The sequence below is a fragment of the Somniosus microcephalus genome, chromosome 17 (assembly GCF_052327205.1).
Source record: "Somniosus microcephalus isolate GS21.2 chromosome 17, FLI_Smic_1.0, whole genome shotgun sequence".
In the NCBI taxonomy this organism is placed as follows: Eukaryota; Metazoa; Chordata; class Chondrichthyes; order Squaliformes; family Somniosidae; genus Somniosus; species Somniosus microcephalus.
The window spans coordinates 42,657,235-42,684,758 of NC_141003.1; the positions used below are offsets into that span (position 1 = coordinate 42,657,235).

The following is a 27,524-nucleotide window of genomic DNA, read 5'->3' on the forward strand; positions in this document are numbered from 1 at the left end:
TCCTGGACTCGAACCCTCTCGCTAAGAAGGCCAACATACCATTTCCCTTCTTAACCACCTGCATGCTTACCTTCAGCGACTGGTGCACAAGGACACCCGGGCTCGTTGCCCTGCCCCTTTTCCCAATCTATTGCCGTTCAGATAATAACCTGCCTTCCTGTTTTTGCCACCAAAGTGAATAACCTCGCATTTATCCACATTGGGCAGATGCAGTATAATCACCCAACCTGTCCAAATCATACTGGAGTTTCTCTGCATCCTCCTCACAGCACATACGCCCACCCAGCTTTGTGTCGTTTGCAAACTTGGAGATATTACATCTAGTTCCCTCGTCTAGATCATTAATGTACATTGTGAATAGCTAGGGTCCTAGCACCGATCCCTGCAGTACCCCACTAGCCACTGCCTGCCACTCAGAAAAAGACCCGTTTATTCCAACTCTTCGCTTCCAATCTGCCAACCAGTTCCCTATTCAAGTCAGTACCTTACCCCCAATCCCATGTGCTTTAACTTTGCATGCTAATCTCTTATGCGGGACCTTATCGAAAGCCTTCTGTAGTGTATGTACCTTTAAGAGCCCCTGTGTACTGTAATACCGGTAGTGACCACTCGGGTATATAAGCCTGTATAGCGTCTTGTATCTTTTAGTTCACCTCCAGACTTTGTTCAGTAAACACCTGTTAAACCAACTCCTGCATTCCGTGTCTCCATTAACACACGGATACAACACCTTCTGAAAGTCCAAATACACCACATCCACTGGTTCTCCCTTATCTATTCTACCAGTCACATCCTCAAAAAATTCCAGTAGATTAGACGAGCACGATTTACCTTTTGTAAATCCATGTTGACTTTGTCCGATCCTGTCGCTGTTTTCCAAGTATTGCATCTTTTCTAATGGACTCTAGCATTTTCCCCACTACCGATGTCAGGCTTACCGGTCTATAATTCCCTGTTTTCTCACTACCACCTTTTTTGAATAGTGGGGTAACATTAGCTACCCTTCAATCCATGGGAACTGTGCCAGAATCTATAGAATTTTGGAAGATGACCAGCAATGCATCTACTATTTCTATGGCCACTTCCTTAAGTACCCTAGGATGTAGATTAGCAGGCCCTGGGGATTTATCGGCCTTCAATTCCGTCAATTTCCCTAACACCATTTCCCTACAAATACTGATTTCATTCAGTTCCTCCCTCTCATTAGACCCTATGTCCCCTGTTATTTGTGTCTTCCTTTGTGAAGACAGAACCAAAGTATGTATTTAATTGGTCAGCCATTTCTTTGTTCCCCATTATAAACTCCCCTGATTCTGACTGCAAGGGACCTATGCTTGACTTCACCAATCTTTTTCTCTTTTCATATCTATAGAAGCTTTTACAGTCGGTTTTTATGTTCCCTGCAAGCTTACTCTCATACTCTATTTTCCCCCTCTTAATTAATCCCTTTGTCCTCCTTGCTGAATCCTAAACTGCTCCCAATCCTCAGGTTTGCTGCTTTTTCTGACCAATTTATATGTCCCCTCCTTGGATCTTATGCTATCTCTAATTTCCCTCGTTAGCCACGGTTGAGTCACCTTTTTAAAAATTTTATGCCAAACAGGGATGAACAAATTCTGTAGTTCATCCATGCGATCTTTAAATGTTTGCCATTGCCTTTCCACCGTCAACCCTTTAAGTAGCAGAAATATTAATGATTAAGCGAATGGACAAAACTGTGGCAAATGGATTTCAATGCAGGCAAATGTGAGGTCATCCACTTTGGACTTAAAAAGGGTAGAACAGAATACTTTCTAAATGGTGAAAAGCTAGAAACAGTGGCGGTCCAAAGATACTTAGGGGTCCATGTACATAGATGATTAAAATGTCATGGACAGGTACAGAAAAAATCAAAATGGCAAATGGAACAGTAGCCATTATATCTAGAAGACTAGAATACTAGGGGGTAGAAGTTATGCTATAGCTACACAAAGCCCTGGTTAGACCACACCTGGACGCCAAGGGTTAAATTACAAGGAGAAATTACACAACCTAGGGTTGTATTCCTTGGAATTTAGAAGATTAAGGGCGATTTGATCGAATTTTTCAAGATATTAAGGGGAACTGATGGGGTAGATAGAAACTATTTCCACTGGTTGGGGAGTCCAGGACTAGGGGACATAGTCTAAAAATTAGAGGCAGGCCTTTCAGGAGTGAAGTTAGCAAACACTTCTACACACAAAGGATGGCAGAAGTTTAGAACTCTCTTCCGTAGGCGTCAATTCATGCGAGATCAATTGTTAATTTTAAATTTGAGATTGTTAACTTTTTGTTAACGAAAGGTATAAACGGATATGGAGCTAAGGGATATGGGGATATTGAGTTGGGTCACAGATCAGCTATGATCTCATTGATGGAGGAACAGGTTTTAGGGGCTAAGTGGCCTACTCACGTTGCTATCTTCATATCTTCCTGTGCTCTCAAACTTGTTCTGCCACCTTAAAAGACTTGTGTACGTACACCCCCAGGTATCTGTTCATGCACCCCCTTTAAAATTGTACCATTTAGTTTATATTGCCTGTCCTCATTATTCCTACCAAAATGAATCACTGCTCTGCATTTAACCAGTCTGTCTATGTCCTCCTGACGTCTGTTACTATCCTCCTCACTGTTTACTACATTTGTGAATTTCGTAACATCTGCAAACTTTGAAATTATGCCCTGTGTGCCCAAGTCCAGGTCATTAATATATATCAAAAAGAGCAGTGATCCTAACACGACCCCTGGGTGACACCACTGCACACTTCCCTCCAGCCTGAAGAGCAATCGTTCACCACTACTGTTTTCTGTCCCACAACTAATTTTGTATCCACACAACCACTGCCCCTTTAATTTTGCTAACAAATCTATTATGTGGTACTTTATCAAGTGGTTTTTCAAATTTCATATACATCAACCACACTACCCTCATCAACCCTCTCTGTTACTTCATCAAAGAACTCAAGTTAGTCAAACACGTTTTGACTTTAAAAAAATCTATGCTGATTTTGTTTGTTAACCCATAATTTTCAAAGTGCCAATTAATTTTGTCCCTGATTAATGTTTCTAAATGTTTTCCCACCACCAACAATAGGCTGACTGGCTTGTAGTTGCCAGGTATATCCCTGTTCCCTTTTTTGAACAGGAGTGTAACATTTGCAATCCTCCAGTCTAGTTTAGTGTTGTGGGTCCATGCCCACATAAAGTAGATTGAAACTTCCCAAACTTGGTTCAAATCAGAAATTTATAGCCACCAAGAGAAGGAGTTCAAGTCTAGCCCAGACACACTTGAACCAAAGTCCCAAAGGAGAAAGACCAATTTCAAACCCGCACCATCAGTACCAATACTGTAGTTAATTTTAACAAGATGCAATAGCTAAAAGCTGTCCTTGCCTTTTCATTGTATGACCATGATATCATTGATGCCATTCTTTTAGGATTGTCAAAATTCCAAATCTTTGGTATGGAATGAGTTAAATGGCTTCTGAAGTTTTTCAAATTGAACCTTAAGCATTTTCAATCTGAGTTTCCCAGGTGGCGTAAGATAAATAACCAATGTTTGAAACAATAAATCTGTGTGAGTGAAATAATGAGATTAATACGAAACGTTTCTCGTTGGAGCATAATTTATCTTTGTAATTTATTCATGGGACAGTATAAATCTGCAGTAGCAATTTGTTCACTGAGCTCCGAGTTTAAGAATGACAGGATCCCGACTAAAATCTTAAATTAAAACAGCAAATACTAGAAATACACAGCAGGTCCATCAGAACCTGAAAAGAGGAGGTCAACGATATGCACAGTCCCCACTACTTAAACTAAACAGGCCATGTTTAAATTGGGCAATTGTTTAAATGAAGCAAATAGTGCAAACCATTCCCCATTAATTCCATTGCCCTTATTGGCAATTACAAAGTCGCTGTTTACAGGGTTTTAAGAGCTGCGGCTATTTTGGTAAATAGGTGTTCAGTGAGTAGTTGGCATCTTGTTAAGGTGCAATTATCTTGTATACTTAATCACCTCTAACTGGTGTTGGGTTACAGCTTGCACCACTGAGCCAGGCAGAGTCTAAACCAGGAAGTATAAATTACATTTAATTCATTGTAAAATCATGTACAGAAAATGAAATGGAGGGGTGAAGAAAGCTGGGATGAGGAGAGAGATGAGACAAAAAGTAAAAGTTAAAAAAAAAAAGATTCAAATTTAATAAAAATCCCTAAAACACTAATTAAATTCTGAAGGAATGAGACTCCATGCTGATAAAATTAAATTTTCAATGCTAGAGAGGTTGTTTGGCCGCAGTAATGACTTATCATGCCATTAAAAATTCACGTACACCTGAATACACCAGCCCTAAATTTTTGTGGCGCGCTTAGTGGGGAAATACAGCATCGTCGCACCCTTGCATATATTTCAATGCTGAGTCTATCGGCGAGGTACTGGTGTAGCGCAGCTTGTGGAGCAGCAGAATAAATCAAACAGGAACTTCCAGATTTCCACGTTTAATTGCGTATGTGCGGATTCTGGAAGTTGCTGTCCGATTTACTCCGTAATAATGGTGAGCACTGATAGCCTCACCGTTATTCTCAATGCAAAAACGGGGCCAAAAATTTAGAAAAAAATACATGTCAAATGTAACTGAAAATATAAAACTACTTTGTCTACATAACCACTGTGACTACACTTCAAAAGTAATTCATTGGCTGTAAAGTGCTTGGCAATGTCCTGAGATCATGAAAGGAGCTATATCAGTGCAAATCACCCCCAGAAGCTTGTAAATACATAATTTGCCAGATTTTGCTGTAGAAATAATGGTGAAGTTAACAGTGCTCACTGTTATTTACGTGGAAATCGGACAGCAACTTCCGGCGACAGCACATGCGCAATTAAACATGGAAATGTGGAATTCTCTGCCTGAGATGTGACATTCCTCCATAAGGTTGCTGAAAAAGGCATCTCACCATCTGACTTAGCATTCAAATATTAAACGGTGTGAAGTTGCTGTACTTAGCTCATAGATACGGATTAAACTTGCCAGAAAAAGTTACAGCTTGTCCATTCCAGTGTAAATACCGTTTTAACAGCTTGGCAAGCAATGTTCTCTAAGCTGCGCTTTGTTGTGCACGGTCTGTTTTTTTAATGCGTGGTCCCTTTAAATTTCTGTGCATGTGTGGTATTTACGATGTAAAAGCAGGTGAGCGGCCTGCGAGGGACCCTTCAGATTACTGCATGGCCACACGCGCACCTTAGCAGGAACTTTGGTGGCAAGTCTTAATTACTGCAACCTTTCCAGCACTGAAAACTAACTTCTACATGTGTGGAGTCACAGTCCTTCAGATTTGAATTATTGTTGGAGATTTAAAAAAAAAATATAAGTAACCTTTTTTAACTTTGTCTATTTTATCTCTCGCTCTTCATCCCATTTTTCTTTCCTTCTCTTTATTTTACTCTCTACATAATTTGACATTGAATTCAATATTCTAACTGACACTTCCTGGTTCAGACTGTGCTGCTTATTAACGATTCCTCAATCTTATTGGTCAAGGAGATACACAGTTGCTTGCCTTGTTCACACAGGTTCCAGATCCCCTGTAGAGGCCGTTGCGCTTTTTGCATGCTTGGCTGGTAGGAACTTCCAGTGGGCAAGTGCAAGTGTAATGAATGACTGACTGACTGGTGCCGTTAGTTTGCCGCTCGGAGCAAAATCCGGCCCAATGTCAGACAACTATTGACTTTTGGAATTGCCATTACAAATGTGTATGTAAATTGTTTCCATGTTAAATGTTGACATTAAAGTGTTTGCAAAAACCATGACAACAGGAAGTAACTTTTGTGGATAGGAAGTCTGTGCCATGTGCAAGATTTTTAATATGTATTAATTTTGCTGTTCCTGACTGCTGCATGTTAGCTCTGTTAATTTACAATATTAGACAAGATTAAATCAGGAGATGTTTGATATTTTTGATCACAAAGATGAAAATGTATTACTTTAAGCAGCTAGTTGTAAAGAATCCTTGATCTAGCAAGTAATGCATCAAACATAACACACAATCAAATCCAACACTGATGTTGAAGTGCCCTGATTTTTATAGATACTGATGAACTGTCGCACAGGCTGGTGCTTCGGAGGTGATTGTCGTGGCGTTGGCTTTAAAAATATTATTGTTCAGGTGTCTGATACAATGTGAAGATTGTCCTTGAAACACTTTGTATTGTCATTCATTTGCAAAAAGTGATTCATGTCCCTAAAAATATTTGCTTCATTCTAGTTTTTAAAAATTCTTTTCCAGATCTTTGAACGCATCCTTTTCATATGGGCGATACGGCATCCAGCCAGTGGATACGTTCAAGGGATAAATGACCTTGTTACACCTTTCTTTGTAGTCTTCGTTTTTGAATATATTGGTAAGTCTTAAGTACTGATTATGCCACCTCCTGTTTTTAAAGGCCTTGGGTTACTGTAGCAAAGCATGTGCGCCTGATCCGTCTGTACAACATCATGAAACTATTTATATAAAAAAAAATGCTTTTTAAAGAAAAGAAGCACTTAGTGCAATATTTTCTCCTGATAACTTGCCTGTGGTTGCCTCATGACATATGTCCTAATCCATTATAAAGCAAATAATTTTCACTGAAGTAGTTTATCCTTGTCAGATTGTCTATCGTACCTCCTTCTGTTTCCCTGTAAACTGGTGGATTCTACCTCCTCCTACAATCTGTCTCTCTGATTTAATAGCTCATGCCCCAGCTAGTACTATATATTCTTGTTTATTTTTATTTTATTTTAAAAATCAAATGTTCTAAATAATGGCCCAGAAATTCGGGTCCCAACGCGTGAGTACGCATGGGGTACTCACCCGTAGGCCGAATGGAAGTGCGGCTTTTCTGCATGCACTGCGCATGCGCGGGAAACCAGCACTTCCGTTCCTCTGAACGAAGGGGTTCAGAGGTCGAACGCGTGTGCGCAGGAGTCTGCGCGTGCGCTTTGAACTTACGGTTTTTTACAAGTTTTTCCGTGAGGGTAAGTCTTTAGATTTTAGAAGTGTAAAAACCAGGCACAAGGCCTGCATTTTAAAAGGTAAGTGGTCAATTAATTAAAATTAAAACATTTTTTCCACAGGCTTATTATTTTTAAATAAATACTTTAAAGCAAGGTAAGTTTATTTTTAGCCCCGTTTTTTTATAAAATTATTTTTTTCAAATTTAAATTATTGTTTAAAATAGTTATTTAATGTAATTTATAGTTTATTTAAAAAGTGTGATTTTTAAAAATTTATTTGAAGGTTTACTGTTATTTCGGGGCCCGTACATTCATAAGTTTAGACAGGTCTTCCTGTCAGTCTTATGAATGGGCTTTTCCCTCCTGATTGGCTGCCCATGACTCACGTGATCCCAGGGGATGCATCGCACTAACTACGCCCCTGGGACACGCAAGCACAGCGCGCCGGGAGTTGGAGCAGGCCCCTGAGCGGAATTCCACGGGAGCCCAGAGCTCAACAGCCGGCGCGCAATGTAAGTGCAGATCGGGGCTTGCACCCGCGGGAAGCTCCCGACCCGAATTTCTGGGCCAATGTATAATGTCAGAACGGAACTGTGGGAATAGCTGGCGACTTCTAGACAGAATATTGTAGCCCCGCATATCCTGTCAATGCATCATATTATAGTTACACCTGCAATGGCTTCTTTTCCCGCTCCTGCATCGTTACCTCTGGTGTCCCCCAAGAATCTATCCTTAGCCCCCTCTTATTTCTCATCTACATGCTGCCCCTTGGGCGACATCATCCAAAAACACAGTATCAGTTTCCACATCTACGCTGACGACACCCAGCTCTACCTCACCACCACTTCCCTTGACTCTTCCACGGTCTCTAAATTGTCAGTCTGCTTGTGCGAAGAGCAAAAATTTTCTCCAATTAAATATTGGGAAGACTGAAGCCATTGTTTTCGGTCCCTGACACAAACTCCGTTCCCTAGCCACTGACACCATCCCTCTCCCTAACATCTGTCTGAGGCTGAACCACACTATTCGCAACCTTGGTGTCATATTTGACCCTGAAATGAGCTTACGAACACACGTCCACGGCATAACTAGGACCGCCCATTTCCACCTCTGTAACATCACCCGTCTCTGCCCTTGCCTTAGCTCACTGCTGCTGAAACCCTCATCCATGCCTTTGTTACCTCTAGACTTGACTATTCCAACGCACTCCTGACTGCCCTTCCACATTCTACCCTACGTAAACTTGAGGTCAACCAAAACTCTGCCCGTGTCCAAACTCGCACCAAGTCTCGTTCACCCATCACCCCTGTGCTCGCTGACCTATATTGGCTCCCCATTAAGCAATGCCTCGATTTCAAAATTCTCATCCTTGTTTTCAAATCCCTCCATGGTCTCACCCCTCCGTATCTCTGTAATCTCCTCCAGTCCCACAAACCCCCCCCCCCCCCCCCCGAGATATCGGTTCTGCTCTAATTCTGCCCTTTTAAGCTTCTGTGATTATAATCGCTCAACCATTGGTGTCGGTGTCTTCTGTTGCCTCGGCCCTAAGCTTTGGAATTCCCTGCCTAAACCGCTCCGTGCCGCTACCTCTCTTTCCTCCTTTAAGACGTACCTTAAAACCTTCCTCTTTGACCAAGCTTTTGGTCATCTGCCCTAATTTCTCCTTGTATGGCTCGGTGTCAATTTTTTTGTCTTGTAATACTCCTGTGAAGCACCTTGAGATGTTTTACTATGTTAAAGGTGCTATATAAATTTGTTGTTGTAGTTAATATTTAGTACAGATAATTCAGTTTCTCCTGTGTAAGACTGTAATTATCTTTGCATACGAAGTTGTAAGGAAAAATCTAAATCCAGAATTTGTGGTTATAATTGCTAGACGTCATTGTTGTGTAAACCTAGCAGCAGCAACTTCTGGCATTCGCACATGCGCAGTAAAATGCGTAAGTTCCTGTCAGTGATACCCTGTTGCTTCACCGGGTGCAATGTGGCAGTCTTCGCAGATGCAATAACACAGAATCAGTGAATTTATGTGAACTTCAACTTTTTACACACTATTCTCGCTGTAAAAACCATTGCAAATGTCAAGCCTTCTTGAGTGAGGTGTTACTGAGTTTTTAACGGTGTACTAAGTCATAATTACTGCTGAACAAACTCCTCCAGCCCTGAAAAACTAATATAGGTGTAGGATGTCATTCCCTCCATTCCATGATAAAAATGACATAGATATTTAAAATAAATACATTTTTATTTTATTTAATTTTTGATATTTCAGCTTTTACCATAATCCCAAATGTATGTCCCAATCTTTATTTTGCCTTCTGTAAAATGATTAAAAAGTGAATGATCTGTGCTTTTTACTTCCTGGTTTGCTGTCTGAGAGAATTCCTGAATCTAATTGGCTGCTCAGCCGGCGTGATGAATTCACTGTTGCTGAACGCCACAGATCCCCTATAGATGGCGCCAGATTGAAAATCACGTCGGAATAGGGGAAATCAACGCCACAGAGCCTGCTAAATTTTTGTGGGCAGCTTTCTTCAAGGTCAGCGGCGAGCATGTCCCTTAGTCGCTGACTGCAAAATCTGGGCCAATATGTTGTCCGCAATGATTTCAGAAGATCAACTTTATGTACTTAAATAATCTAGCCTTATTTATTTGCTTATTCAAAAAGCATCTATTCAGGTATTTCGAAGCTTAGATTAAAATTGAGGTCTCTGATATAAGCCAGATCTCTCTCCAAGCTCCCTATGCCCTCTTTATCGAGATATCAATGTTTTGTATTATTGGAATTAACAGAAAAGGACGCGGCGCCCTTGAGTACCTTGAAAGAGGATTTTTCATTTACAGATTTACAGGATGATGCTTCTTCTCCCTTGTTTCCTTTCATTTTTGACATCGTGGGAGGCCTTAAATTGCTTTGCAACTAATGACAGCTTCTGGCTAATCATCTATTCAGTAGGGAAGGGCCTGACTCTGGAGGACCTCTACATTTCTCACTCCAACTTTCATTTATATGTGGAAATGTTCCTAATGAGCTTGCATTAATTGATTCTACCAAGTCGTATTTTACTTGTTGAAATATAATTAAAAATGTCAGACCACTTAAATTTCATGTAAAAATGGATTTTTAAAATGGGAAGGTAAAAGGGTGTTTTCATCTAAAGTTATAGAAAGTAATGCTTACCAGTTCTAAATATTAATTCATGTCTTCAGTAGATTGTTACAGTTCTCTGACTATAACTGATTTTAGCTTCAATGATAATTTAATAATTCCCAAAGTGCACAAGGCTTTTCCTCAGTCCGTTCTTGTACTTTGTGGTTTGTTCAGGCTAAAGGCGAATTTACAGCACAGAAGCAGGCCATTTGGACCAAAATGTTTTCTGTTTAAACATATTAGAGTATGAACTTAATTTTGAATAGGGTTGTTAAAATTGCATTGATTAACTTTTTGTATGTGCTGTTGAATACAATAGTGTGAGAAAGTAGAGTTGGTCAGGCCTGGGTGATGGCATGCTGTTTAGGTGATTGAAAAATGAAGTGATCTTCAAGTATTTAGCCAAGTATTTAAATAGCAAGAGGACCATTTGGATGGAAGTTCAATATTCGAGAAGTTGCACCAATCTTGCATTGAATGACTCCTTTCTGCCCCCACCTTGAAATAGATATTCATGGTCATTTTCAGTTTGCATGCAATTGTTGATCTCATTTAAACTAGGAGCATGGTATTTCTGCAGAGAGTAGGGTGATAGATTCAGAAGTACACAAGATGAACAGGAAACCATTGCCTGCATACTTTTATAAGAGAATAATTTGCAAGGTCAAAAGAAATGTACTGGTAATGCCCAGTTACCCTTTGTTTCTTTAGCAGGTATGGGTTGGCACTCTGTTATCCAGCTGGCTTGCAGCATTGTCATAGTCATACTCATAATGGTAAAGGAAGCCATTCGGCCCATCAAGTCCGTGCCGGGTCTCTAGAACAATCCAGTCTGTCCCATTCTCCCGCTCTATTCCCCGTAGCCCTGCAAGTTTATTTCCTTCAAGTGCCTATCCAGTCTCCCCTTGAAAACATTGAGTGTCTCCGTTTCCACCACTTCCCGTCGGCAACGAATTCCAGGTCATCACCACTCGCTGCGTAAAGCCCTTCTGCTATCACCTCCCCCAATTCCCTTTGCAACCTGGGATGCAAGCCATTTCGACCAGGCGACTTATCCACTCTAAGCATACCCAGCCTTTCTAGTATATCCTGTCTCATCAATTTTTACCCCTTCCATTGCTTCTACTGATATTTTGTCAGCATCCACCTCCTTGGTAAACACTGATACAAAGTACTCATTGAGTATTCTAGACTTGCCTTGCGCCTCTAAGCATATATCACCACCTTTGTCCCTAATAGGCCCCACCCTGCCTCTTACTACCCGCTTACTGTTTACATGCCGGTAGAAGATTTTTGGGTTCCCTTTTATGTTAACCGCCATTCTACACTCATTCTCTCTTTCCCAATCTTATTTTCATCTTCACAACCCCTCTCAACTTACTGGATTTGGTCTGGTTCTCCCTTGAAGAATTCACCTGACATGCATCACACACTTTTTTTTGTTTCATCATCCAAGGAGCCCTTGCTCTGGTTCCCTTACCCTTCCCCCTTGTTGGAATGTACCTAGGCTATACTTGGAACATCTCCCCTTAAAGATCACCCATTGTTCCGTTACAGTTTTCCTGTCAGTCTTTGGTTCCATTTTACCCTGGCTAAATCCTTTCGCATCCTGTTGAAGTTAGCCCTATTCAGTTTTAGAAGTTCCACTCAAGATTGTTCCTTGCTCCTCTCCATTGCTAATCTAAATCTTATGATACAATGGTCACTCGTACCCAAGTGTTCTCCTACAGACACTTGATCGACCTGGCCCACCTCATTCCCCAGCACCAGATCCAGAAATGCCTCCTTCCTATTTGGGCCAAGACCATATTGGTCAAGGAAATTCTCCTGAACACATTTCAGAAATTCCTCCCCCTCCTTTCCTTTTACCGTAGCATTATCCGAATCGATATTTGGGTAATTGAAGTCCCCCAATATCACCAATCTAGCTCTTGCATATCTCTACGATTTCCCTGCAGATTTGCTCCTCTACCTTCCCCTCATTATTTGGAGGCCTATATACCCCCAATAGCATGATCATACCCTTTTTGCTCCTCCACTCTAACCAGATGGATTCTGTCCTTGTCCCCCTCAAGAACATCCTCCCTTTCCAACACTACAATGTCTTCCTTAATCAGCACTGCCACCCCACCTCCCTTTTTACCTTCCCTATCTTTTCTGAACAGCTTGTACGCTTGAATATTAAGTGCCCAGTCCTCGCCGTTTTTAAGCCACGTTTTCGTTATTGCCACAACATCATTGTCACACGGCTAATTGTGCTTGTAGCTCCCCAACCTTATTCACCACACTTTATGCCTTTATGTACATGCATTCTAAACCCATTTTTGAATTTTTTGTAGTCTTTCTTGGCCTGCTCCTATCCAATATGGTACTACTTCTGCCTCTAGTACCACTTTCTTCTCTAGTACTATCCAACACACTCACTCTTTCATGCACTTTATTCCTCTTTTCTACTCCTATATACTGGTGCCCATCCCCCTGCCAAACTAGTTTAAACCCAACAGCACTTGCAAACCTCCCTGCTAGAATATTGGTCCCAGCTCTGTTGAGGTGCAGCCTGTCCGGCTTGTGCAGATCCCACCTTCCCCAGAAACAGTCCCAATGTCTCGGGAATCTAAAGCCCTCCCTCCTGCACCATCTCTCCAGCCACACATTCATCTGTTCTCTCCTCCTATTCTTGTACTCACTCGCACGTGGCACCGGGAGTAATCCGGAGATTAGTACCTTTGAGGTCCTGTTTCTTAATCTCTCTCCTAACTCCCTAAACTCTGCCTGCAGGACCTCATGCCTCTTTCTGCCTATGTCGTTGGTACTGATATGGACAACGACCTCTGGCTGTTCACCCTCCCCTCGCAGTCGCTCAGTGACATCCTTGACCCTGGCACCAGGGAGGCAACATACCATCCTGGAGTCATGTCTGCGGCCACAGAAACGCCTGTCTGCTCCTCTATCGAATCCCCTACCGCGATTGCTCTTCCACTCTTTCCTCTCTTCCCCCCCCCCCCCCCCCCCCCCACCCCGGCCTGCCTGCCCCCCTCGGCCTGCCTGCCCCCCTCATGTGCAGCTGAGCCACCAGTGGTGCCTTCGACTTGTCTCTGGCTGCACTCTTCAGTGGACCCGTCACCCGCACCAGTACTCGGAACAGAATACTACCTGCCTGGTCCTCCTCTTCTGTCTGGTGGTCATCCATTCCCCCTCTGCCTGCATACTTATAAGCTGCGGGGTGACCACCTCCAGAAACGTGCTATCCACATAACTCTCAGCTTTGCGGATGAACCGCAGTGACTCCAGCTGCCGCTCAACCTCTGAAACACTGATCTCGAGCTGCCATAGCTGGTGACACTTCCTGCACGTGTGGTCGTCCAGGCTACCCCACATGGCACAGGATGTGCACTCCAGGAGCTGCCCTGCCATGGCTCTATTTAATAGACTAAGAACTAACTTAGCAGAAAGAAAATTAAAACTTAATAAAAAAAAACACGCACCAGCTACTCACCAATCAGCTCCTTGTGCCGACGCCACTTTTTCTACTGAGGTCACTCAGATTCTGCCTCTGTTGAGTTGCTGCGCCTCTTGCACTGCTCTCGCTCTGGTCTCACCCAGGTCTGCTGTCTCCACTTCCTCTCGCCGCTCTTTACAACACCGCTGTTCCCGCTCCTCTCGCGCTCTTTACAACACCGCTGTTCCCGCTCCCCTCGAGCTCTTTACAACACCGCTGCTCCCGCTCCCCTCGAGCTCTTTACAGCACTGCTGTTCCCGCTCCCCTTGAGCTCTTTACAGCACCACTGTTCCCGCTCCCCTCGTGCTCTTTACAGCACCACTGTTCCCGCTCCTCTCACGCTCTTTACAGCACCACTGTTCCCGCTCCCCTCGAGCTCTTTACAGCACCGCTGCTCCCGCTCCCCTCGCCGCTCCTTGCGCGCTCCCTGCAGCACTGCCGCTCTGCATAAGGAAGGGATAGTTCAATTATCAGATTTGTTTTCTGGGAATAAATCTGTCAATTTCCCACCCTACCTTTTCACGTTCCCCCAGCCCCATAATAGCTGCCAAATGCTCCGCCCCTGATTCTGACCACCTGATAATTCTCCTTCACCCCACCATTGGTTGTCGATCCTTCGGTCGTGGTGGTCCTGCTTTCTGGAGATGTTCCTAGACTTCTTCGCCTTCCCACTTCTGTACACGTCCAGAAAAAAGTACATTCAAACCCATCTCTGCAGCCATGTTTTTTCATCCCAGTTCCTGAACTCTCTTTCTGGTTCAATGTTAATTCCCTATTGCCATATGGGATGTTTTCTGCATTAAAGGAATTAAATGAATTCAAGTTGTTGAATGGCAGAGAAAGGAGCGCGCTTGGGTCCTCACCAAATTTCAGCTAACGTTTTTGAGGGATGCTCCTGTGAGAATCGTGAAGCTTACTTTTAACAGTACCCTACCTTGCTTCCCCAAATGTGACAAAATAATTCCCCAACCCTTCTCCAAACAGAGCAACACTTAACCATCTCTTTCCCACATTTTAACTGCACAATTGCCCACATTTTATTCCTCCAACTCTCCCCAGCTTGCCTACTATTGGCTGTGAAATGGAAATGCTATGGGAAAAGAGAGACTGACATGAAGCTTACAGAGGGCTCCAGTTGGTTAACAGACTCTATAGAGTACCCCATAGCTGGATATTATGCAAATAACTGGATATATATGGTGAAAAGTGTTAGGTTCCCTTAACCTAGACAGTGTACTTGGTCCAGACTACTTGCAGCTTTGAGTCTTGAAGGAGATGAGGACAGACATGAATGAAACCTTAGCTGACGCAATTGTAAATTCACTTATTCAAGCGATTTCTGAAGACTGCAAAGTGGCTAACTTAATGCATTCTTTAAAAACTGGTGAAAAGGTATATCTGGAAGCTATAGACCAGTAGGTTTAACATCTCTTGGAGATGAAGTCATTAAAACTATGAGATCTGGGTAAAGATTTAGAGCCATATAACTTGTTAAAGGGGAATTGGGATGGATTCAGGAAGGAAATGCTGTGCTGAATAAATGTGCTGGATTTGCAGCTGAGTAAGCTTTTTAATGATGTATAGTAGCATCACGTGGTCTATCACTTGAAGCCCAGACGCACAATTTCTTAAAATTCCTTGGATCATATCTCAAAAAATGTTAGTATTTGAACATATTTGTTGATGGTATAATTAATGTTTGGCAGAATATTCCTTCCTATTAAAGGATTTACAGTAGATGGTAAAACATTGAACATGTTGTGATGAGACTTTTCCTCCTGTTGGTGCTTGTGAAACAGGCAGAAAACATTTCAGCTTTTCTGAGTTGAACAAAAATTGCATTGAGTGCTTTAATGTGTGAAACCATTCCTGATGTAAAGTGGGTGGCAGGGGAGAGTTTTCTTTATTAACAGTTGTTGTATTTTAAGAAATGAAAAAGGCACTGAAATGTACCAAGTTTTTTAAGATTGAACTAAATGGCAATAAGGGGCTTTATATGCACAGTCTTATAGAATTGGAAGCTAATCTAAGAATCACAAGAATTGTCGATTTTCCATCCTTTATTTTTCTATTTTATCAAGTATGTATGTGTGCTGCATGCTAAACTTAGTTGGAAATTACCTGCAGTGTTAATTACCCAAGGCTTTTCTAACAGCCAAGATGATGATTGTTATGGCAACTAAAAGGACTTTACTGCTGGAGCCAGTACCAAATAGGTTGTAGTTGCAGCAAGGCTGAATAAGAGTTTGGTCAACGTTTCATTTTCAGAGATGCATTAGCACTGAAACAAACAAACCTTTAGCCTGCAGTAATGGGATCATGCGGTTAAACTTAAGGTTATCAATGCGTTAGTGCTTCTGTTTTGTTTTCTTGTCTTTGTGGCCAGAAAAGTGTAGAATTTAAGTGTTTTTGAAGTTGAAATTCACATTTCTGATGGTCAGAAAGGCTCAGCATTAATAGTATCCATTCTTGATTTTCTGAGCGTCAGGATGAAGACATAATTGTAAATTCTATCCTCTCCTGCACTGTCTTGTCTTTGTCACCTTCTGGGATGATGAACTGGAACAGTTTAAAACCATTTTGACACGAACCCTTTATCGCCGTACAAGATAATTTATGATGATGAAATTAAATTAATTTTGTAGGCAGTCCTTTATCTTTTTGGCAAGACATTAAAAAATCTAGGTGTTTCAACTGTGCAAAACTGATTTCCCCCTGCCTTCATCAAAGGGGAGGAAAAGGCTACGTCCTTAAGAGAATAAGGTCTTTTTCTTACTTTTGGTAATTTGGGAGTATATTTTTGCGTGCCATGCATAAAGATTCAATTTCTGCAAGAGCAGTGATTAGTGTGGCAGTTGGAATAAATTTGCATAGCCTTTAGAGACCAGAAGAAGCAATAATGCATGGGCTGCATTATGTAGTTCTTCACAAATATGTAGTTCTTGGCCTTTCACTTAACAGTGTTGACAAAGGGATAAGGTACTATTTTATGAAAACATATTTTTTTTTTGAAACTGCGACTTCACACCAGTTTGTTACATTTGAAATGTAAATTGTTTGAACAGCCTCTTGCTCATTAATAACTAATTCTTGTCTGTATGTAGGGAAGGCATTCATTCTGCTCTACCAGGCCTTTCTGCTTTCTCTGCATAATGTGATTTTTAAAAAATTGTTGCAACAACAAGGTTTATCATCATATCACAATTGGGGGTGTACAAACACATTAAGTTTTGAAGATATTTCACCACAGAACTGCAAAAGCTTCAAGTTGTGAATTTCTGGCAGAGTTGCTGGGGACTAGGAGCAATGGAAGTGAACTGGAATGGAGCCGTGAAATAAATATTCAACTTTTTAGTGAAATGAAGTGTCACGTGAGTAGAAGAGAATACATCCCATGGAAAATCTGAAAGAAATGCTGCTTATTCTGCCCAAAGCAGAAAATCCACCCTCATCTGGGTGTTTTTCTCTGCTTCAGGTACACGAGAAAATCTGTCAATTATTTTGGATGCTTCGACCTAATCTGTGTTCAATCAAGTATGCATTCAGAGACAGAATTACTCCAGCAGGAGCATTAGACTTAAAAAAAAAAGAGTTGATGCAGTCGTGTACAGTTACGCATATGACGATCTTACATTGAAGTTCACCGTCCTTTAACTGTGGAATAAAAGTGAATTAGATGTGCTAATTGAAAGTTATTCTTTATAGTTAGTTTACAGTGGCAAATTATAAAAACTGAATAACATTTTTGTTTCAAACATAGTGGGGGGGAAAATTTGGTATCTCCCCATTAGGGGCGCCATTATCGGCCGTGCGCAAAGTTTAGCGCCTGGTGCTAATTATCGTCTCCGACAGCAAACTTGGCTTTTATCGCCCCTGGAGGTGATTGGAGCGCTAAATCAGGCGCTTCACACCTGTCTTAAGGTGCATAGGCCGAGGAGCGAGGCGCTACCTCAGAGTGCTGGCGAAGCAAGGCAGGGCAAATCAAAATAAACCTGCAAAGTGCTGCCCAGTACTCAAAACTCCTTCACACAGTGTTGGATCTCTCCAGAAGTCAGTCCCCCTCCCCTCCCCTCCCCTCCCCTCTCTCAGAATGCGTGGTGCAAAAATATCACCGACAAAAAAACACAGGAAGCGGTCACCTTTAAATAGCGCTCCCCTAGTCCCTTTCTGACAGCATAACGCTCCCCTCAACTTGTCGTTGCTAGCGGCAGGTGGTAAGGCAGGGGGTGCCACTCAATATCCGGTCAGGAGGGCTAAAGGGACGTTGCGTACTCGACTGACGTCACAATCTTCCGGTGCAGGAGATCGTGATGGTAGTGTTTAGCGCCGCCGCAAAATGTCTAGTTAATTTCGCGAGCGGTGCAAACATTGCCGCGCCCGGGCGCTAGTTGATTAGCGCCCTCAAGGCGCTAACGGGAGGCACAAACAAGTGAATTTTTCCCCCAGTGTCGATAGCTCCTCCGCATCTTTGACATGAAGTTAGATATCACAGTAAAAGTTACTCCATGTTCACCAATCACTGAACTGTTAACCTGAAAAAAGTGGACGTCAGGTTATTTGTAGTTAAAGTACATCATTGTGGGAAGTGAAATGGCACATTCAGTGAAGTGTAATTGCAGTTTTTTTTAACAACATAAAGTCTTTGCCTAATTACAGGATATAGAATAAAGCAAACTAAGGAAGCCAGTCCATTAGTGAAGCTCCCTGTGGTCAATTCTCTCATTAAAAGTACCACCCTATATTCTCATTCGCTCTCCCTTGAATTGTCTGCAGGGTGTGTCAGTTAGAAGGGTCATAAATTGTAACTGGCTCACCTGGATTGTTCACAATACAAATAATAGCAAGATTTTTTTTTTTAAACTTGGCAGAATGGGGAAAAATATCCAACTTTATACTGTTCAGAGTGAAGTCTACACACTAAATTATGCAGGCTTATTGTGCTGTTTCCCTATTTCCCCCCTTTTTATCTCTTCTCTTCCCCCTCCCTCCCCTCTTTTCTTTCCCCCCCCCCCCCCTCAGTATTTATATTTGGTCCATTATATCAGAAAATTGTTGGGTTTATTTTTGGATGCTTCAAGCTGGTCTGCAATAACTGCACTTGGATGGCAAGAGATACTTGCATTTATATAGATTTGAATGTTAAGTTTCCAGTGTGCTTCACAAATGGAAAAAGGTAGCGGGGCAATCACTAAGCAGTGGAAGGAGACATTAGAATGGATGACCAAAAACTTGGTAGTAAGTATGTGTTTTGAGAATGTATTTAAAGGAAGCAAGAAAGGTTGACCGATGCAGAGGGTTCATGGAGGGAGTTTCAAAGAGAGAGGCGGAAGTGACTGAAAGCTCTGCTACCAATTGTGCAGCGAGGGGAAAGGGAATGCACAAAAAGCTTGAGTGATAAGATTCAAAGGTTGGGGAAGGGAAATAAGGCTGGCGGTTGTAGAGAAAGGATGAGGCAAAGCTGTGGGGAGATACAATGATTTCTAATTGAATACATTGGGCCACGTTAGGTCAGCAATGGCAAAGTGATGGATGAGTGGTATTTAGTGTATAACAGGATATGAGTGGTTGTGTTTTGTAAAGTTGGAGTTTTTGGAGGGTGAATTATGGGATTCAAGCAATGAGGATCTTTGTGAAGTTCAGTCCAGAGGTGATATAAACGTGGACGGGCTGAGGTAGAGGTGGAAATAAGCAATTTTGATTGACTTGATAACTCCTCATGACTGATCCGGAGGAACTTGAACAGGGTGCTTCGAGATGGATGGGTATGGAGCTGGGAGGTGACAACATGTTGGCTTCTTATTCTAGGTTCTCTTAGTTAACAATTCACTTTTAAGAGTGTAGTGACCAAAATTAAAAGGGAATGTATGCATTGACGAGGGTACGAAGAGCAGTGAGAATGATCTGAAATATAAAAGATGAGGTTGTGAGCAAAGATTACAGAAACTTTAGCTTTACAGTACAGTCAGAAGAACATTTGGGAGGGTGGAGAGTATGCGAGGCTCATAGAAGCTTCTCAAGTGTTAAGTTGCATAGATAGAAGCCCAGAATATTTAACTAAGTCAAGGTAGTCAGACTAGAAGGCACAAATTTAAGTTAGTGAGAAGTAAATTTAAAAACAATGTTACAAAAAATGTGTTTACATGCATCATAATATTTGGAATAATTGCAAGGTGGAAGAGACACAATTATACAGTTGTATCCTCGACTGCTAGATTAAGAGTACTAGAGAGATGAGCCACACATCCTGGCTGCTGTTGTACTTTATTCCAATTCCTGGTATGTAGTTAGTTGCAAGTATTTAGTTTTCGTCTGCCTTCAGCACAGAGAATAAGAAAGCATGGAACAAGGCAGTGCTCCGTTAGGGGTAGATACTTGCAGAACTTATTTTCATTAGGTAAAATAAGGTTGTAGAGGAGATAAATCCAGGTTTTTAAATGCTGAGAGGAATTGATGATGCAGTTTTGATAATGTAATTTAATTTGGACTATGAACACAGAACTAGCGGGCATATGAGTATAAAATGAACACGCCTGGTGGAGGGACTGAGTAGTGTACTGGATCCCACCTCGGACTGAGGTTCAAATCCAACTCCGACTGATAGCTGCACCTCTCTGTTAGCTGTGTAAGTTGTGGTGTATGTGCCTTTAAGAGCAATTATGGTGTATGTGCCTTTAAGAGCCCCAGGTGTGCGTAATGCCGGTAATTACCACTTGGGCTATATAAGCCTGTGTATTGTGTATATCCTTTAGAAACCCCCCCCCCCCCCCCCAGACTTGCTTAGTAAATACCTATGAACCAACTCCTGTCTTCAGTGTCTTTATCTACACACGGACACTACAGTGGCGACGAAGTGGAAACGGACTTACCTGCAATTCGGCAGCACCTCAAGGACATCGATTCCTCCAGCGTCCAGAAGACTCAAGGAAGTAAGAGAAACTGTGGTTTCACCAGCTGGCCAAGCTGGTGACAGGTACTGTGCTAATCCTTCCTGGGCGTCAGGCTGGAGCTCCAGCGGTGGGCTCTACAGCTGAGACAGGCAGCGAAATCGGAGGCAAGCAATAACGGACTGGGAGGGTGCACTCGAGAGACGGCCGGCGCGGCAAGCAGGTCAGCGTTTCGACCTCCGTCGGGAACGAGTCTCCAACAGTGAATAAACGGAAACCACAGTAAAACAGCGTTGTTATCGGTAGCAGCGGCGGGAAAGCGCGGGAAGCGCCATATCGTTGCTACAGAGAGAAAAAAAAAAGCGCGGGAAGCGCCATATCTTTTCTGAAATGCCTAAATCTGGTAATATTGAGGCTTTTGATGGCGAAATAGAAGATTGGACCACATACGTGGAAAGAGTAGAGGTTTATTGCACTGCAAATGGAATAACAGATGAAAAAAAAGCTTCAGTACTTCTGAACTTAATGGGCGCGAAGACATACGGGCTGTTAGGAAATTTAATCACTCCAGCCAAACCAAAGGACAAGACTTTTAAAGAAATTGTTGATACCCTGCAGGAGCATTTAAACCCAACACCGCTGCTGATAGCGGAACGATTCAAGTTCTTCAAGAGAAATCAACACAAGAATGAAAGTAACGCTGATTACCTAACCGAATTAAGAAAGCTATCAAAGTACTGCCAATTCGGAGCAGGACTATCTTCGAGACAAATTTGTTTGCGGTCTCTTAAGTGAAGGAACACAAAAAAGACTGCTTTCTGAAAAAGATTTAACATTGGACAAAGCTTTCAGTATGGCTGTATCATACGAAGCAGCAGCAAAAGGAGCTGCAGAGATACAACAAGCGACACAGGACTTCGGCACCCATAAAATGACACAGGAGTTCGGAAGATGTTATCGCTGCAGCAGATCCACCCATAACCAGAGGGCCTGCTGGTTCAAGGGCAAAGCATGCAGGCAATGTGGTAAGATTGGACACATTGCACGGGTATGCCAATCTGGACAAAATAAATCCACTGACAGAAAACAAAAAATCAATAAAGAAAAGTACAGGAAGGTACAAATGATGACGGAAAATAGCTCCGAAGACCAGAATAACGATAGCGACTCCGGAAACAAGACACTAAGCTGTCTCAAATTACATAATGTACTTGCCAAAAAGGATTACCAAACCATTTGGGTTACCCTCACAATAGCAGGGTCCCCAGTTAAAATGGAGCTAGATACAGTATCAGCTCTAACCGTAATAAATCGACGAGATTACGAGAGGCTATTTTCGCATATACCTCTAAAAGACACATCCATTATCTTAAAAACATATACGGGGCAGAAAGTCTACCCCAAAGGAAAAATAAGGGTGCCTGTGGTATACAACGGCAAAGGAATACAAAAGTTGTATTTATACATTCTACAAGATGGTAGTCCACCGTTGTTGGGACGTGAATGGATAAGGAAGATACGTTTAGACTGGCACTCCATTCAGGCACTGATGGTGACCAGTAAGGAAAAAAACAATGATGACATCATACCTGAACGATTAAAAGACATCTTGGCCAACGCCAAAGAAGTGTTTCAAGAGAAACTAGGAACCTTGAAAGGCATCACCGCCTCAATAGAAGTGGAAGATACAGCAATTCCAAAATTTTTTTAAGGCAAGACCGGTGCCATACGCAATACGTCCGGCAGTCGAGGCAGAGCTGAAGAATTTGGAAAAGGCAGGCGTATTATCCAAAATAGATTGGAGCGAATGGGCAACACCCATTGTTCCAGTCATGAAAAAAACATTGAAAAATAACTCTGAGGAACAGAAAAAAATTCGCATCTGTGGGGACTTTAAGGTGACTGTAAACCCGGTCCTTCACACGGTACAGTATCCTCTTCCGAGGATAGAAGATATTTTCGCCTCACTATCCGGAGGGAAACGTTTCACAAAAATTGACTTGGCACAGGCATATCTACAGATGGAGGTTGAGGAGACCTCTAAAAAGTATCTCGCAATAAACACACACAAAGGCCTGTACCAGTACAATCGACTGGTTTTTGGAATAGCATCAGCTCCAGCTATCTGGCAAAGAGCTATGGAGCAAGTCCTGCAAGGGATTCCGGGGACTCAATGCTACCTAGACGACATCCTTATAACAGGAGAAAACGACAACGAGCACCGTGCCAATTTGGAGCAGGTGCTCACTAGGCTGAAAGAACGAGGCCTACGAGCAAATCGCCCCAAGTGCGAATTTTTCCAAAATCAGAAATCATATTGTGGCCACATAATTAATAAGGAAGGGTTGCATAAGTCACCTGAAAAAATTGAAGCAGTTATAAAAGCCCCAGCACCTGAAAATGTTTCACAATTAAGGTCATTCCTGGGATTAATAAATTACTATCATAAATTTTTACCGAACTTATCAACTATTCTACACCCTCTTAATGATCTTCTACAGACAGGAGTGATTTGGAAATGGAACGAAGACTGTAAACGTGCCTTCCATAAATGTAAAGACTTAATCACATCCGAGAAAATTTTGGCTCATTACAACCCATCACTACCAATCAGACTGGCGTGCGATGCATCCCCTTACGGCATAGGAGCGGTATTGTCCCATAGATTCCCTGATGGCTCGGAACGGCCGATAGCTTTTTGCGTCACGCTCATTGAACTCAGCTGAGCGTAACTATGCCCAGATAGACAGGGAAGCACTCAGCCTGGTATGGGGAGTGAAGAAATTCAACCATTACCTACACGGACAAAAATTTACCTTGCTGACTGACCATCAACCCCTCATCTCCATATTCAACCCTAAAAAAGGTGTCCCCATTATGACGGCACAAAGACTACAGAGGTGGTCCCTTTTTCTAGGGGCACACCAATACAACATTGAATACAAAGGGTCAAAACAGCATGGGAATGCTGACGGTTTATCGCGCCTACCGTTGCCAACGATAGAAGAGGCACCTACAGTGGACCCAGTAGAGATATTCCACTCTACCATAGTGGAATGTCTACCGGTGACAAATTCTGCCATTGAAAGGGAGACAAGAAATGACCCTACTCTCTCTCGGGTCTATGATTTAACAGTGAAAGGATGGCCAGCACATGGCGAACCACTGTTGCCAGCATTCTCGCAAAGAAGAGAACAGCTGTCAGTGTGCCAAGTAACCTTGATGTGTGGATCCAGAGTGGTGATTCCACCCAAACTCCAGGATAAAGTGCTAAAGGAGCTTCACGAGGGGCATCTGGGTGGAGTGAAAATGAAGAACCTAGCTAGGGCGTTTGTGTGGTGGCCAGGTATCGATGGAGACATCGAAGACATGACCAAGAGCTGCCTAGGATGCCAGAAGGTCCAAAATGCTCCGCCACAGGCCCCTCTACATCCATGGGAGTGGCCCTCATCTCCCTGGCAAAGGGTGCACATCGACTTTGCTGGTCCATTTATGGACTCAATGTTCTTAATCGCAGTTGATGCACACTCCAAGTGGCCGGAGGTAACAAAGATGTCCTCCACCACCACGGAAAAAACCATCACAGTATTAAGGACCATATTTGCCAGGAATGGGCTGCCGGAACAGATATGTTCTGATAATGGACCGCAATTTGTGTCCGAAGAATTCAGAAAGTTCTTAAAGAACAATGGGGTAAAGCACTACACGTCCACCCCATACCATCCCGCCACCAATGGATTGGCTGAAAGGTTTGTCCAGACCTTCAAGAAGGCCATCAAGGCCATGGGTAATGAAGACATAAAACTTCAGCACAAGGTGGATAACTTCTTATTTGCATATAGGAATGCAACGCATATGGTTACTAACCAAACTCCCGCCATGATGTTCTACAATAGAAACCTAAGATGCCGGCTGGATTTGGTCAAGCCCAACATCCGAAGGGACGTGGAGAACCGGCAGTTTCAGGGCATGACTGAAAGGCCAACTAGGGCCTTCCAGATAGGCCAACCGGTTTTGGCCCAGGACTACCGTACCGAGAAATGGCAGCCTGGAACTATCTGCACACGATTAGGACCACTGATGTATACCGTGGACATCGGAGACAGCATAATAAGGCGCCATGCTGACCAAATCATCAAGTCATCCGAAAAGGGACAACCTACACCACCACTCTATACATCTAACGATGAAGTAGAGATACCCATATCTACCTCCGATCCGGTGATACTGGAGCCCGATGAACCCGACACTGGCCTTCAAGCCGAATCAGCCTTGCCAGAAGAACCTACTACACCACCAGAAACTACTACACCCCCGAGGCGTTATCCGGACCGAGTCAGGAAGCCTCCTGAGAGACTAACTTATAATTAATTAATACAGCAATGTATATTTTGCATATAACATGTAATTAATAATTACTTAAAATATGATGTACTAGTTAGCTAGAAGGGGAGGAATTGTGGTGTATGTGCCTTTAAGAGCCCCAGGTGTGCGTAATGCCGGTAATTGCCACTTGGGCTATATAAGCCTGTGTATTGTGTATATCCTTTAGAAACCCCCCCCCCCCCCCCCCCCAGACTTGCTTAGTAAATACCTATGAACCAACTCCTGTCTTCAGTGTCTTTATCTACACACGGACACTACATAAGTGTCCTTTGGTAAATGAGTTTATGAACCAATGAACTTGCATTTATGTTGTGCCATATCACATCCTCAGGACATTCTCGAACGTTTCACAACCATTGAACTACTTTTGAAGGGCAGTCACTTGTTGACTAAGTTGAGGCAGTCTCGCATCATTCTTTTGTGAGCATGAGCCCACAGCACAAAGTAGCCTTTGATTTGGCAGAACTTGGCAATAAAATTGGCAATCTCACTCTAAAGGTCACAGCTTGGCTGTTCTGGAGTTCCTTCCCTGGGAGCTGTGTGAATGTTAAACATCCATTGTTTTAATATCGAGTCTCTTGCACATGAGGCTGTCCAGGTGTGCCCAGACAGCTGCACTTTTGGTTTGCTATCCTTACCTTGTATTTGTAAATGAATTGCAAATGCACAATAAGGGGACTTGGAGTGGGAGTGGGAGTGGGTCGGGGCATTGCACCATATATTTTAATAAGGTAGTCCGTATCCTTTCCTTTTCCAAGAGAAGTTCAAGCATCCATTTTTACACTCCTATTTAAACAGAACTATTTTCAATTACTGTAATTAGCTTGTAGTTCAGATGCTCTGATTGATTGATTGAAATTCTTATGAAAGTAATGATTGTGTTCAAGTAACTTTAACTATAATCTAAGGATATGTGGTTATCATCGGTTCATGTCTGTGGCTTTGTACCTGATCCCACTTGCGTTACTGTATTTGAGTTCTGAAGTGGAAATTTGGAATTTCACCACAGTTACAAATGGAAGTCTGCAGGACAGTCACTTGGTCTCCTCTTGTTTCTGGATCATTATTGCCTGACGTTTGTGTTGTGTATGTACCTTTGAGAGAACTGCTTTTATACTGTAGTACCGGCAGTGACCACACCTGTGTATAAAGCCGTAGCAGGCTTCTGTACTTTCAGTTTCCAGCATACCCTCTGTTCAGTAAACACCTGTTATTACCGTTCTCCTGCAGTCCGTGTGTTATTGATACGCGGACACTACAGTGGCGACGAGCAGGTTCGAACTCACCTGCAGTACTGCATCACCTCACGGGGATCCATCCCTGAAAAGAAGCTTCTTGGAGGTCGAAGCCAGAGCAACGGGCGTCGACCGTGGGCAACCGCCCAGTGATCCATCGGAGTTCAGTGAATCGCAGGGGAAGCTGTGGAGAGCTGGGCTTGGCTCCCCAGTCAAGGTGTTCCAGCAAATCGTGCTGGTAGCAGGTAGTGCGCTGACCCTTCCGGACTGCGGCGGGCTTGAGCTCGATCGAGCGGCTCTGCAAGGGGGCCGTGCAGCGTCGTCTGGAAGGAAAAGAGAGAGAGGGGGTGGAGCACACAGGGCGCGGTCGGTGCTCGAGCCGGGCAGCGTTACAGAAAATAAAAATAAGGGTGCCCGTTAAATACAACGACAAGGAAACACAGAAACTGTATATATACTACAAGATGGAGGACCACCATTATTGGGATGGGAATGGATCCGAAAAATACAATTGGATTGGCATTCCATTCAGGCGCTAACTGTGGCTGACAAAAAGGATGACGACGTCACACCTGGACGACTGTCAAAAATTCTAACTGATGTGAAAGAGGTGTTCCAGCAAGGACTTGGGACTCTAAAAGGCGTAACGGCAACGATAAAAGTTGAAGATAATGCAAACCCAAAAAATTTTAAGGCCAGACCGGTACCGTATGCGATCCGCCCAGCCGTCGAAGCAGAGCTGGAGAGTCTGGAGTGTTCGGGTGTGCTGTCCAAGGTGGACTGGAGCGAGTGGGCCACACCCATCGTTCCTGTAATGAAGAAATCATTGAGCAGCACGCCTGGGGAGCCGAAGAAGGTTCGCATCTGTGGGGACTTTAAGGTAACTGTGAACCCAGCCCATAAAAGATATTTTCGCCTCACTATCTGGAGGGAAACGCTTTATGAAGATTGATCTGGCCCAAGCGTACCTACAAATGGAGGTAGAAGAAGCATCTAGAAAATACCTCACGATAAACACTCACAAAGGTCTTTACCAGTACAACCGACTGGTATTCGGGGTAGCATCAGCTCCGGCTATTTGGCAGAAGGCGATGGAACAAGTCTTGCAAGGGATCCCGGGGACCCAGTGTTATTTGGACGACATCCTGGTTACGGGCGAAAATGACAGTGAACACCTTGCCAACCTGGAGCAGGTGCTCACGAGATTACAAGAATATGGGCTACGAGCCAACCGCCCCAAATGCGAGTTTTTCAGGAAACAAATCTCGTATTGTGGCCACGTGATTGATGAGGGGTTACATAAGTCCCCAGACAAGATTGAGGCAGTCGTCAAGGCTCCAGCACCGGAAAA

General features: G+C 43.0%; 1 protein-coding gene across 7 annotated transcripts in view; it reads left to right on the forward strand.

The window, feature by feature from the left end:
• Positions 1-27,524, forward strand: part of tbc1d22a (TBC1 domain family, member 22a) — a 554,059-nt gene that overhangs the window by 134,005 nt on the left and 392,530 nt on the right. For all 7 annotated transcript variants that reach the window (XM_086010299.1, XM_086010294.1, XM_086010298.1 and 4 more), the window contains one exon: positions 6,309-6,423. In XM_086010299.1, the coding sequence (XP_085866425.1) occupies positions 6,309-6,423 (115 nt within the window). The remainder of the gene's footprint in view (positions 1-6,308; positions 6,424-27,524) is intronic.